The sequence below is a fragment of the Zootoca vivipara genome, chromosome 17 (genome assembly GCF_963506605.1).
Source record: "Zootoca vivipara chromosome 17, rZooViv1.1, whole genome shotgun sequence".
NCBI classification, from domain to species: domain Eukaryota; kingdom Metazoa; phylum Chordata; class Lepidosauria; order Squamata; family Lacertidae; genus Zootoca; species Zootoca vivipara.
Genome location: NC_083292.1, coordinates 25,934,567 through 25,948,909, shown reverse-complemented (window position 1 = coordinate 25,948,909; position 14,343 = coordinate 25,934,567). Strand labels below are relative to the sequence as shown.

Genomic DNA, 14,343 nt, shown 5'->3' with positions numbered 1-14,343 from the left:
CGCCTAAAACAATGTTAACTCCAAAGTTCAGTAGCCATTTAAAACAGGGCTCAGTGATTTATTCCTGGCCTCAGACCACATTCATTACAGCACTCCTTGAATCTGAATTTGAAATTGGTATTCATGAATATGAATACACTGGCCACCATTGCAAGTTTCAGAAGGCACCCAACCCATTTATATGACATGTCCAAGGCACTTTATGTACACATCCTCCTAGGAATCAACAACCTTGGGTGGTAGTCCAGTATCACGATCCCCAGAAGCAGAAAGGTGAGGGGCCTTGTTTAAGTCATGGCAGAGGTGAGATTTAAACTGAGAACTTCCTGATTCAGGATTCAGCAGCCTTTGCCAACCAAGTGACCTCCAGATGTTCTGGTTGGTGCCGAAGGGAGAACAAAACATCTGGAATGCACCAGGTTGCTGAGTGACGGGGTTCTTCCAACATTTTCCCCTCCATACTTCTATTCTACATCAGTTTCAGCCCTGGTCAGCACTTTTTTAAAAAACAGAAAAAGTGTCTCAAAAGACATAATCAAGTAAGTTTTAAGCAGGTTACCTGTCAAGGACTGAAAGGGCTTTGAGTTTTTCCTATAATCAACTGCACTGTATAAATTTAATGAAACAAACAAACAAACAAACAAACAATCAGTTTTGACATTCAGAGAAGTGCAAAATCTGTGTTTCCATCCAAACATTCATCTGCAAAATGTGGATCAGGCAATTTCAGAAAGGGGTTCATGAAGGCTGAATCTCTCAAGATAGATTCAAGGTAGGTCCAATGTTCAAAGCAGCCAACCTCAACCTGTGTCCTCTATAGATACCTGGACTACAGCTTCCATCAGTCCTGGCTAGCAGTCCATCTTGGCCATGCTGTTTGAAACTGCAGCCTAGATGGTTGGCTAGAGTTGGCCAACTTTTGCACAAATAGCAGCCAATTCAAAGTGCCGTCTGTGGCTTAAAGTCCAAGCAGGTTTGGATAATTAAAAACAAACAGTTGGTTAGAGCATGGTGCTGATAATGCCAAGGTTGCAGGTTTGATCCGCATATGGGAAAGCTGCATATTCCTGCATTGCAAGGGGTTGGACTAGATGATCCTCAGGGTCTCTTCCAACTCTACAATTCAATTATCTATGATGGGAGCTGCAGTCAGAAAGATCTGAAGGCAACACATGCAAGGCTGTTCAAAATTTAGTATCGGAATCCTGAGACTTAAGAAAGAAAACCAAACCACATCCTTACAAGCTTCCAAAAAAGGAGAGGGAGGACCACTGAGATGAATTAGTTAGCCGATATGACTTGGAGGACGGATTTAATCCCAGTCTGAAAACACACTAATGAAATTTGGCTTTGGACATTCATGAATCTGAAATTTTGATGAGTATTAAACGTTATATATATATAAAAAGTCCTGTCCATAAATCAAAACTCGATGTTCAAATGCATTCCGATGAACGATACACTTAATTAAAGGCATGCATGAGGCCGTATAACATGGAATTTGAAAATTAGGTCAAGCCACAGCAAATTAGAATGAATATCTAGTTGGCAATCTGAAGTGCTTTCAATATGCAAATTCTCAATAAAATTTTCTTCTCTCGTAAAATGCAATACAGCACCATCTCATAGAAGCGAATGGCTTGAGGAGGGAGACGGGAGCACTGGAACATCAACTTCCAATTAAGACTGATAGCGATGTTCCTGAGGGAGAGGGACACTTTAGGCACTGTGTATTGCAATGGAGTTTTGCCCTTGCAGGAGTCCTCTTGGCGCCAACTTTTGCACAAATAGCAGCCAATTCAAAGTGCCGGCTGTGGCTTAAAGTCCAAGCCGGTTTGGATAATTAAAAACAAACAAACATCCCTGCAGGATAAGTCCAGACAGTCGCCTAGTCCAGGCCGGATAGAGCATGAGACTCTTAATCTCAGGGTTGTGGGTTTGAGTACCATGTTGGGCGAAAGGTTCCTAGATGGCCCAGGTGGTCTCTTTCAACTCTACAATTCCATGACTCTATGATCCCAGCCAAGGCCAATTATTTGCCTCCAGTAAATGTGGGGCATTAAAGCACAACAGTCCTTTTAAACCAGGCACCCCCAAACTTCGGCCCTCCAGATGTTTTGGACTACAATTCCCATCATCCCTGACCACTGGTCCTGTTAGCTAGGGATCATGGGAGTTGTAGGCCAAAACATCTGGAGGGCCGAAGTTTGGGGGTGCCTGTTTTAAACTATGGAACTCCCCCCGCCCCAAGCAGTGATGGCTACCAGCTTGGATGCCTTTACAAGAGGATGAGGCAAATTCATGGGAGGTGCTGCTACTACTAGCCAGGGTGGCTCTGCTCTGCCTCCATGGTCTGAGGCAGCAATGCTTCTGAATACCAGTTGCTGGAAACTGCAGGAAGGGAGGGTCCTCTTGCGCTTGGGTCGCCCTGGCGGCTGTGGGTAGGCCTGATGGGCCACAGAATATTGGGGGGCGTCAAGTTAGGGAAGGCTGCAATACTTGCGGGATCACCTTACCCCATATGTGACCCCCTCAACTGCTTTGCTCTGCAGAACTGGGACTGTTACAGGTGGTGCCATCTGGGGGTGGGGACTGAGAGGCCCAGCCCCCCAAAAATTTTCAAGCAGGGGGCCGGGCCCCCTCAAAATTCTGTGACCTGTTGGGCTTAGCAGCAGATGCAACGGCCATGTTGAGCCTCCTCCCGCCTCTTCCCATTTATGAGAAAAGGCTTTTTTCATGTGGCAGAACCCATACCTTGGAACTCCCTGATTACTGATATCAGGTAGGCACCATCACAGTACTCTTTTCGGCGCCTGCTAAAAACATTTTTGTTTAGACACGCCATGTATGTATGGAACATTGGTCTGTGCCTTAATCTGTTTTTAGTTTATCACCGATCTTAACTTTTACTTGAACGTTTTTGAATAGTTGTTTTTAACTGTTTTGGCAATGGTTTTTGTTGTTTTTCTCTCTTTGTCAACCGCTTTGAGGCTTGTTGCAATCGAGCGGTGTGTGCATTTTATTGGGGGGGGGGGAAGGACACGGGACTTATCTTTCACTCTTCCCCTAGAGCGAACCTCAAATGGGAGATTCTGATCAGGAAAAAACGATGTGAGGGGGATGGGTCCCCCTGTCCCCCGGTGCTTATGATTGATTGATTGATTGTCACATTTATATCCCGCTGTTCCTCCAAGGAGCTCAAGGTAGCGTACATGGTTCCCCTCCGTTTTTCTCCTCCCAACAACCCTGTGAGGTAGATTAGGCTGAGAGTGACAGTGAGCTTCATGGCCAAGTGGGGGATTTGAACCCTGGTTTCCCATGTCATAGTCTGGCACTCCAACCACTACACCACAATGTCGTTCCCAATCCACTGCCCCACTGCTTTTAATCAAAGGATACGCCACCGCAAGACAAGGCAATGACAGACTTTTCATGCCGTGTCTAATTTAGCCCTCACATCCTTAATTGTCCGTGATTATGTACATGCCACTGCGTGCCCTGAAAACCCTGCCTCCCTCCTCTCGCCTCTCCCTTCCCTCCTGTGACTGTCTAGCCACACTGTCAAAATTTTGCACTGTATGGTCCCCAGGGCAGAGACCTGCTTCAATGTTTCCCAGCAAAGCACCAGGCCACATGTGTGTATGACACAAAGAAAGAAGCCACATTAGCTGTCAAAGGCAACCACAGCTATTTGCCCCCCTGGTCGACACCTGCTCAGGAGGAGGGATCATGGCATTCAAACTTGGGTCTCAACGAGGATGTTTTTCTTTTTTAAAAACAAACAAACAAACACCTCCATCAAAGCATCTGGATTCCAGCAGTTTTCGGCTTCTGGGAGAGGAGCCCTCCCTTATGCGTGACAGCAAGTGTTACAAAAAATTAATAATCTTTCCAGCCGGTTCCCTTCTCGCCTGCCGCCGTCCCATCGCCCAGGGGTGTCTCTCCACCAAACCCATATATATATATATATATATATATATATATATATATATATATATATGGCCTCCAAATGAGAGAAAAAAGGTGCTCCTGAAACTCACCTCTGAGTGGGAGTTACGTGAGAAAGGAAGGCACCCAACCAGCCGAACCAGATTTCTCCGGGGTCATTTCTCTTGAACCCTTAATCCCACCCACCCCCCGCCAGCTGGGCTCCCTCCCTCCCTGCTCGACAACAGTCTTGCCAAACCTGCTCTCCGTGGGGAGATACAGCCAAGGAGAGAGGAGCATGCGCGGGGAAGGCGGGGAAGGCCAAGAAGTATCCTGCCTGTCGCGCATGACTCACATTGTGCTCATGCATTTCTGGGGCCTGCTGGAAAGGTCAGCAGGGACACTTTTTGCAATAGTATAATAGTAATAGCAACTATTATTTTTATTATTTGCAGCTGCAGTTCAAGAGGCTGGCCCATTCCATTCACAGAAACCACACGAGTCACTCCCTACCCCCAGCTACATTCTTACTCTAATTTCTCCAAGATCGATTTGTATAAAGGCAGGCTTCCTTGGGTTCCTTCTGCTGTCCTGGGACAGGAAGGGTGTATGTGAAGCAATATTAGGACCCACTTGCCGATCTCTGGGTGATTTTAAGCAAACTAGCCAGGCTTTCTGACTCCTAACTGGTGAGCAGCAGCAGCAGCAGCAGCAACACCAAAAGGGCTGTAGATAGGTTTACATATCCAGGTTTACAGACAGGTTTACATATCCAGACCTGTGTTGTCTTCTTTGACGGGCGGGGAGGGGAGGAGTCTCTGTCAACAAAAAGGGCCTTTCTCATTACCTGAGGTCACCTGGAGGTGCCAGGGATTCGACGAGGCCTTATGTCACTAATTCTGGAGGAAAACTAGGTGGGTGGAGGGTTCCCAAAGTGTGGCCCAGAGCCAATGGTGTTGTGGTGGTTACTGTGCAGGACTACTAGGACTTCGGGGAGACCACGGTTCAAATCCTCACTCATCTATGAAACTCACCTGGTAACCTTGGGAGTGCCACTTGCCTCTCAAATGCTCTACCACTAAGCTTCTGCCCTTACAAATCTATCACAGCAAACCCATCGCAGCTCTGCACACATTTATCATAACCATTGCGTTGGGTGTCATTTCATGACCCCATTAAGTTTTTATTAATTGATCTTTCAATTAGTGCTAAAACATTTGCAGAACAACGTATTGCTATGCGTTTGTTGGTGCCAGAGTTTCTGGGTGCCAGACACCTATAATTCTCGGATTTAGTAAGTGTTGGGAGTTTAATCGATGCTTGGAGTATTAAGATGGGATGCCAGACACTGGATTTAGCAGTGCCAAAATACAGGCCAAACAAGTTTTTTCCATGCTCAGGCAATCACTTGAGAGATGGGCCATCATCAGGAGAGAACAAAGACAGGGAGGTGGGCCATCGGCAGAAAAGAGACTCCGTGTCAGCCAGCAAAGGAGGGGAGCCCCTCCCTGAGCTCTGAGACAGTCAGAAGACATTGCCAGAGTTTTCATTAGGAGGAAGTTTTAAGGATTTTAGTTGGCTGTGGTGTGATCGAGGTGAAAAGGTGTCAGTCTGTAAAATACAGCGAGCCATGGGTGGAGTCTGTTTGGATCCAAAGGTACAGCTATGGCAGAAGCAAGACTCACTTGGCATGTAATGCTCTGAACCCCTCTGTTGCTGACTCTGTTGCATATATGTGTAAATAAACCATATATCATAAAGACACCGCAGTCTCTGCTATGCCTCATTGCCAAAAGAAACACGAACCAATGGGAAAGGGCTTGGACCTCAGGAATATCAAACCGCTTCAAGATTGGGGTGGCATGTAACAATATTTTTTAATGAAAGAGAGATATAGCACCATAAACAACATAATGCTATAATATTACCATTTTTTTAAAAAAACAACAACTTTCCGATCATTGCCATTTACCATGCTGCTAAAGCAGCAGTGAGTCAAAGAGCTTTTAAAAGTCACTTCTAAAAAAAGTGAGACAATTACGGTATCTTAGCACTATACCTCTCTTTCATTTTTTTCTCTTTTAATTACAGCCAGAGATGTGTTTTAGAGCTACTTAAAAGAGTGATTATTTTAAATAAAAAGTCATAAAATGGTACCCACTGCAAGGGTTATAGCGGCTGCGCCCTATGTTTCAAAAGCCCCACCCACCGCAGTTTTGCCCCGCCCACTATAGTGGTCACCACAGAGCAGGGTCCAAACATCATATGTGTTTGCAATGCTGCTTGCAGCTTAGAACAGAAGAGCAATAGGACCTGCCCAGCTGGAAGCAGGCTGCAATCTCTCCCAGGAACACTCAATATCAGCGCAACAATTCTGACCTAGCTTACAGGGTTCCCGTAGGGATTGCAATATAATGCAGGGAAATCTGAGTGCTTTGATGCACACTCTGAATGCTTGGAATTCCTGGGCTAGGTGCAGTTTCGCTTTATTGCAAGACTTCCCTCTTCCCCTCCCTGCAGTGTCTCACAAGAAGCCCCCCAAATTTGCTTGGGGGGAGGGGGTTCCCAACATTCTGAGGGGGCAGCAGGAGGAGGAGGAGAGTGAAGACCTGCTACATGAGCAGAAATCTGTTCCAGCTTGGAAACGGCAGCACTGGATACGACTCACCCATTTTGCTGACGCTGCAGCTTTTTATGATCCTGCCTCCAGCACAGTTACCCTGCCCAGAAGTTTGCACGGTTATCGCACGGTGACGGACTGGGATTTGCAGCTGCGGCGGCAGGTCAGTGGAAGTCACTTCCAAAAAGAGAATGAAAGGAAGATCACTCTGCAAACTTTTCTATCGAGCCAGCTGAGAGGCCCTTTTCAGAGGTGCCCCTTTGGCACACAACAGTAGCACCCTGAGGCATGTCCTAGCAGCCCTTTAGGAGGGCGACTCTCACGAGCCCTTTGACAGTCACAGAGATGTGCAGGAAGCAGGAACAAACTCCTGCTGTCTGCTCAGCAGTTTTGTGTGGACAGAGTCTGAGATTGCACCAGCTTAGTCAGAGCAAAAGACTGGCCCATTGGTTGCATGGCTGGCAACCGATATCAAACACACACACACAAACACAAACACACACACACACCTCTGTTGCATTTGGCATCAGGCAGACCTGCCCTCTCTGCCCTGCAGGAGAAGAGTCATTCACAATGCCCCCCTCCAACACTGTAGGTAGATTCAAGGCAAATCAAAGAAAGGACTTCTTCCAGCAGCATATAGCTAAACTATGGAACCACCTCCTGCAGGAGGCAGCAATGGCCATCACCCTGGCTGACTTTAAAAGAGGATGGGACAAATTCATGGCCGAGAGGGCTATCAATGGCTACTAGCCAGGATGGCTCTGCCCTGCCCCCACAGTCAGAAGCAGCAATGCTTCTGAATACCAGTTGCCACAGGATGCCATAGGGCTAGAGAGCTCTTGTGCTTGGGCCCAGGGGAATCTGGCCAGCCACTGTGAGAACAGGATGTTGGACCGGACGGGTCATGTTCTTATGCTGTGATGCTACTTCTCTGTATGCAGAAAAATCCATGCATATTAAAAACAACAGCACACATGCCAGGGAGTTGGGGTCTAAGCCCTAACCTGGTGTGTGCACATTTATCCAGGAGGGTGCAATGAGGACACAAAAGGGTCAAGGGAAGCCGCCACCATCACCACAAGCCCCTCACTTCACTTCCTCCAGTGAGTCACGAAAACCGACTTTGTCCCTGCTCCGTTTTCTCCTGCTCCAGGAGGCGGCCGCTGCCGCCAAGGTTTTACTGGCTGGGGAAGCTGCACCCGGAGCAAAGGGTGTGCCCAGCCTTGCAATGAGAAGCCACAGAGGCTTTGGGGTTTCATACATTGCTTATTTCCTTGCTGTTGCAAACCCAGCTTCTCGCTGGGGCTGTGTCTCTTGCTCCGAGGGCTGTTGCTGCAGCAACGATGGCCGTAAACAGAACAACAGGCCCAGTTCCCTGCTGTCACCCTGTCACTGTGACAAGGAGTGAAACAGGAAAGCCTGGGCAAACAGGGAGGCCAGGATGCTGCCATCCCAAACCCTGGAGCTACCCACAGCCACAGAAGTCAAGGGAGCAGCAGGCAACATTATCCGTTTAACAAGCTCAAACTGTCCTTGTTTCCCAGGCATAGCTTGTATTTTGGGTTTCGTGTCCCTGGTAAATCGCCCTCCCTACCATTCACATGGCAAGTTTATTCTACAATGGTACCTTGATTCTCAAACTTAATCCATTCCGGAAGTCCGTTCCAAAACCAAGGCACGCTTCCCCATAGAAAGTCATGCAAAATGGATTAATCCGTTCCAGACTTTTAAAAACAACCCCTAAAACAGCAATTTAACATGAATATTACTATCTAACGAGACCACTAATCCATAAAATGAAAGCAATAAACAATGTACTGCAGTCACACAATCAGTCAATCAGTAACTGAACTGGGTTCCACAAAAACAAAACAAAAACGCAAATTTTTTTAGCAAAAACAGACAGACCTCAGCATAACACTCAAATTGTCAGCGTAACACTCCAAATGGAAGCGTAACACACAAAACAGAGCACGTTCCGCTTCCAAAAAAAAGTTCTCAAACCAGAACACTTACTTCCGGGTTTGCAGTCTTTGGGTTCCAAGTTGTTTGAGTACCAAGGCGTTTGAGAACCAAGGTACCACTATATTCCCCTAACTGTTAATTTTTGTGTTATAGTTGAGGCTTCACACAATGCAAAAGCCATTTCCAGAAAACGAAAGGAACACAGTGCACGTTTAGTGTTCATTTCTGTGTTAAAGAACACAGAATCCATTTGCAGTCCCCTGAACCCAGAAAATTGCAGGAGTAAACTGACGAAATTTGGAGTGGTCATGCTAGCATGCAGTTCTTTCCTGCCATTATCATGGGGGAACAGAAGCAGGGATGTGCGGAAAGAGTGTAGCGACGTTGTCCAATTGTGTCACTTTGCGTTCACATTGTGTGAATTAAATTTAATGCGACATTCTGCTATATCCATCAAAAAGGCACAATCCCATAAAGCAACAGGTGGTGTTGTGTGAAAGGAACACTATAAAACGGGGTGGAAGAACTAGCATTATAATCAGGAAAAACAAATGCAATATTCTCCACTTCTAAATGCACCCCCTGCTTTGTCCCTGGTGATCCATTTGGCGGGAATGTCTTAGCACTTTTTAGTATGAGTTGCTAGCATGGCCCTTCAGGGTTCAGGGTATCTAGAAGGAGAATCTCTAAGCAGCAGAAGGGTTTCACTTTGCCTCTAGCACACACATGCTTCAATGCACTTCAATGTGCACACATAAGAACGTAAGACTAGCCCTGCTGGATCAGGCCAATGGTCCATCTAATCCAGCATCCTGTTCTCACACTGGCCAGCCAGATGCCTCTACCTGCAAGCAGGATTTGTGTAATGCTCTTTTAAAGGCATCTAAGTTGGTGGTTATCACTGCCTCCTGCAGGAGTGAATTCTACAGTTTTAACTATGTTCTGAACTGTTGTTGTTGTTGTTTATTGAATTTGTATATCACCCTTTATCCGCAAATCTCAGGGCAGCTCACAGCTGTTGATAACCAATTATATTTGTAAAACTCACCTTTAACGGAAAGAACCAAGACCCTCTTGGCTTTAACCAGTACCGGTAAAACCTGTTTATTTACAAATGTAGAGGTTGAGCTGGTGGGAAGCAAGTCAACAGCCAAGCAGTTATGAGCCCCAAGGCAGCTTTAGTCTAGCATCCTTGTATCCTAGAAGTTACTTCTGGAATGCAAAAAAGCTCTTCATGACAGCAACCGGTCCATGTTCAAGACTGCAAAATTCTAGTGGCCTTGATGAAGCAGCCACCAGGGATCGATGACCATGAGCTAGAATGAATCAACTGTCTACCCTCAAGGGCCAGGCTATTGAAAGCCGGGGTGAAAGGGGGTGTAATTTCCCAAAAGTAAGAGCATATTTCTCGTCATGTTCAAGGGTAGAATGTGCCAGTCTTATGCAGCACTGGAAAAGGAATTCAGCCCACTTCCTATGCTCTGCTCTTTACAAAGTTTCTGCTCTTTACACACACACCCCGATTGGTTGGTCACTGTGACAACAGGATACTGCACCAGATGGGCCTCTGGCCAGATCTAGCGGCCACTTATGTTCTTAGGCTTGCTGCAGGCGTTCTCCAAAACCTTGATAAGCACTTGATGATATGTGATTTCAATATTGGATACATGACATCTGATTCCCACACCCACAACTGAATATTCAGCATGCAGTGGTATTTAGCACTTTACAGATACTTGCAAAGGTACACATAATTTCATAGCATAGATAGTGGCTACATAATAATAGTGGGTTTTGGGAATGCTTTCCACTTTCCACTTGCTACATGTTGCAAAGGATTCTGGGGAATGTCCTATGATGAGTACTCCGCTCACATCAGACAGACAGAAAAACAGTAGAGTCATACACCCTCACAGTTATTGTTGACACCTCCAGACTAAAACTGAACTGGATTTCCACTCTTGACTTTTGCAAGAGTGAAAAGTGTTACCCAACTCTGCATCCATATAAAATCACTGGTCATCGTATTTCAGGGGGTTTTTTACTGGAAAAATCGAACTGCATAACACTCTACTCTGAAACACTATGGTTGATGTGGGGCAGTGCTGGGTCTCACCATCACGGAGAGTGGAATAGACACAATATGCCGTGTTGCACATTTTAGAAAAAAAAATAACCAGTGATGATCAAGCACACTTTCAACTGCTTTTCTCGTTAAGGAAGCCCTGCTTAGCTTTCAATTGATTCCCTAAAGTCTGCAGCACATTAAAGTTGACAGGATCTAAATGACCCCCCTGGATGGTTACGTCCAATCAAAAGCGACTATGGGGCTATGGCACTCATCTCGCTTTCAGGTCGAGGAAGCCGGCGTTTGTCCACAGTCAGCTTTCCGGGTCATGTGGCCAGCATGACTAAACCGCTTCTGGTGCAGCAGAACAACGTGACGGAAACCAGAGCGCACAGAAACACCGTTTACCTTCCCACCACAGCGATACCTATTTATCTACTTGCACTGGTGTGCTTTCGAACTGCTAGGTTGGCAGGAGCTGGATCAGAGCAACGGGAGCTCACCCCGTCACAGGGATTCGAACCACCGACCTTCCGATCAGTAGCCAAATAGGCTCAGTGGTTTAGACCACAGTGCCACCCGCATCCCCTATGACAGGATCTATTGTCAGTATATGCCACATCATTAGATAGCATTTGATCATAAACAGAGAAGTTAATAGCATTTGATAAATAACACGAATCGGTCATTAAGCTCTAACGGTTAAAAGCCTATGAGATTTTCATACTGGAAGGTTGCCAAAATAAAATAAAACAAATCAAGGCGAGACCAAGAATTCTAAAAATTGCATACTGAAAAGGTATTCAAAAATCTGCACAGCGGAACTGAGAAATCTATCATATCTCCAAATATTTATTTTGGCATTGGCTTAGACACTGCAACTGCATCGGGAGCCTGCTGTTTAAATTGGAATTTACATACCTCTTCTGAATGAGGTTTGATAAGAGTACTCTAACCTAGCAGTTGCTAACAGGTGTGAGAGTTTCCCTGGAAGATGCTTATCCACACCAGATCCAAGAATCAGCTCCCTTGGTCACAGTGAAGTGGGTATGCAGTTCCACAGGTGCAGCCAGCATAGTGTCAGACTAGGACCTGGGAGACAAGGGTTGGAATCCCCACCCAGTTTTGAAGCTCACTGAGTGAGTGACCTTGGGCCAGTCATGGCCACCTTGAGCTCATTGGAGGAGAAGGTAGGATATAAATCTAAGAAAAGATTAACTTGAAAAGATTAGGGAAGCACTTGGAGCTCCAGGTGGCAAATGACAGTTTCATCAGTGCCTAACTTGGGGCTGGAAAGGAAGAAGGAAGTTTATGGGCTCTGCATTCCAAAGCCACCAACTTACAAATCACCAGATCTAGTTGTTTCTGAAAAGTTATGCCATGAACTCATCGATGCATCACTCGCGGCAAATTATGGCTCAACAAAGTTCCAAAAATAAACAAAACAATTTGATACGCAATTTTAGTGAAGAAACAAAAGACACAAAGAGTGACACTGAATGAGTACCATGTTAATTTGAAGGTGACTACAGGTTGTTTGCTCAGATGGCATTATATAGCTCTTCCTGTAATTTAACCACTTAATTGCTTACAAGATTTTGATGGGGCATGGCGTGAGCACACTTATGCTTGCGTAAGAACATAAGAAGAGCTTGCTGGATGAGGCCAATGGTCTAGTCCAGCACCCTGTTCTCACCGGACACCTGATAGGGAATTTGCAAGCAGTCTCTGAGCACAAGAACACTCTCCCTTCTTGCTGTTTCCAGCAACTGGTATTCAGAAGCATTGTTGCCTCCAGCTGTGAAGAGAAGACAGAGCGTAGCCATCATAGCTTAGAAGCCATCAACAGTCCTCTCTTCCATGAATTTGTCTAACCCTGTCTCTGACCATGGAGACACAGCACAGGTATCCTGGCTAGTAGCCACTGATAACCTTAACCTCCCTGAATTTGTCTAATCCATGTCCACGTCCTGAACACCTGAATAGGATTTACATCCCATTGAATTCAGCAGGGTTGATTTCTGAGTAAGCTTAAGATTGCAGTGTGTGTGTGTGTGTGTGTGTAACTGTTAAGGGGATTCAACGCCTATGACATGATTTGCATAAAATCTCACAATTTAAGCCTCTCTCAAACTTGGCACCTCCACTTGACATCCTCTGCCCTTCACTTGAGAGCATGTACAAAGGCTGCAACCCAGCACTGCTAAGCTCACTTAAGTCTCGCTTGTCGCACTGGGACTTAAGTGTACTTTGTATTGATCTGGATAGCAGCCAGCCTCAATCCTTTGCAGTGGCCAAAGGATGACCCATCCAATTCCAATGCCTTTCTTGTTGGCCTGGGGGATCTTGGGTTTTCTTGCAGTGGAAAGTGTTGTCCGAATAATTTGCCCGCTGGTAACAGAAGCCACCATGGCAGCTGACTCTGCTGCATCTTCCCATTGCCTCATTTTCCTCTGTCTCCCCTTCTCTCGCCCTCTCTGGCTGTCCAGAACGTCGCTGTCCTGAAAGTTACTATATTCCGACGTATAAGACAACTGGACGTATAAGGCAACCCCCAACTTTTCCAGTTAAAATATAGAGTTTGGGATATACTCGCTGTATAAGAAATAGGACCCGGCGTATAAGACGACCCCCCGACTTTTGAGAAGATTTTCCTGGGTTAAAAAGTAGTCTTATACTCAGGAATATACAGTACTTTCCCTGTCCTTTCCCTCCTTCATCTTCAGAACCTAAGGACAGCCCTGCAGCTGGATCAAGCCAAAGGCCCATCTAGTCCAACATCCTTTTATCAGAGCAGCCAACCAGACACCTCTTTTAGGAAATCCGCAAGCAGGACCCGAGCACAAGAGCCCTCTCCATTCCCGTGGTTTCCAGCAACTGGTATTCAAAAACATTTCTGTCTCCAACTGCGGAGGCAGAGCATAGCCATTGGGGGGGGGAGCATAGTCATTGTGGCTAGCAGCCTCCTCTGTGAACTCTTGCGTAATCTGGCACAAATCTCTAGCCTTAATTCAGATGATATAAAATACCTGGAGCTGGGAGGAGGACTCCATATTATTATTATTATTATTAATAATAATAATAATAATAATTTATTTATACCCCGCCCATCTGGCTGGGTTTCCCCAGCCACTCTGGGAGACTTCCAACAGAAATATTAAAATACAATAATTTATTAAACATTAAAAGCTTCCCTAAACAGGGCTGCCTTCAGATGTCCTCTAAAAGTCTGGTAGTTGTTTTTCTCTTTGACATCTGGTGAGAGGGCGTTCCACAGGGTGGGTGCCACTACCGAGAAGGCCCTCTGCCTGCTTCCCTGTAACTTGGCTTATGCAACGAGGGAACCACCAGAAGGCCCTTGGCACTGGACCTCAGTGTCCGGGCAGAATGATGGAGGTGGAGACGCTCCTTCAGGTATACAGGACTGAGGCTGTTTGGGGCTTTAAAGGTCAGCACCAACACTTTGAATTGTGCTCGGAAACATACTGGGAGCCAATGTAGGTCTTTCAAGACCGGTGTTATGTGGTCTCGGCGGCTGCTCCCAGTCACCAGTCTAGCTGCCGCATTCTGGATTATTCTAGATTAATTGTAGTTTCCGGGTCACCTTCAAAGGTAGCCCCACGTAGAGCGCATTGCAGTAGTCCAAGCGAGATAACTAGAGCATGCACTACCCTGGCGAGACAGTCCGCGGGCAGGTAGGGTCTCAGCCTGTGTACCAGATGGAGCTGATAAACAGCTGCCCTGGATACAGAATTAACCT

The 14,343-nt window shown here is 46.2% G+C and overlaps 1 protein-coding gene across 3 annotated transcripts in view; it reads right to left on the bottom strand.

Annotated features, from left to right (window-relative positions):
• Nucleotides 1-14,343, bottom strand: part of NECTIN4 (nectin cell adhesion molecule 4) — a 95,499-nt gene that overhangs the window by 38,433 nt on the left and 42,723 nt on the right. The window contains exon 1 of one of the 3 annotated variants that reach the window (XM_035097806.2): nt 6,596-14,263. The exons of 1 other annotated variant lie outside the window; for it this stretch is intronic. In XM_035097806.2, the coding sequence (XP_034953697.2) occupies nt 6,596-6,599 (4 nt within the window). In that variant the 5' untranslated portion in view covers nt 6,600-14,263. Of the gene's footprint in view, nt 1-559; nt 3,904-6,595; nt 14,264-14,343 lie in introns of those variants that run through there. One more of the 3 variants, XM_060269732.1, reaches the window with a different exon arrangement.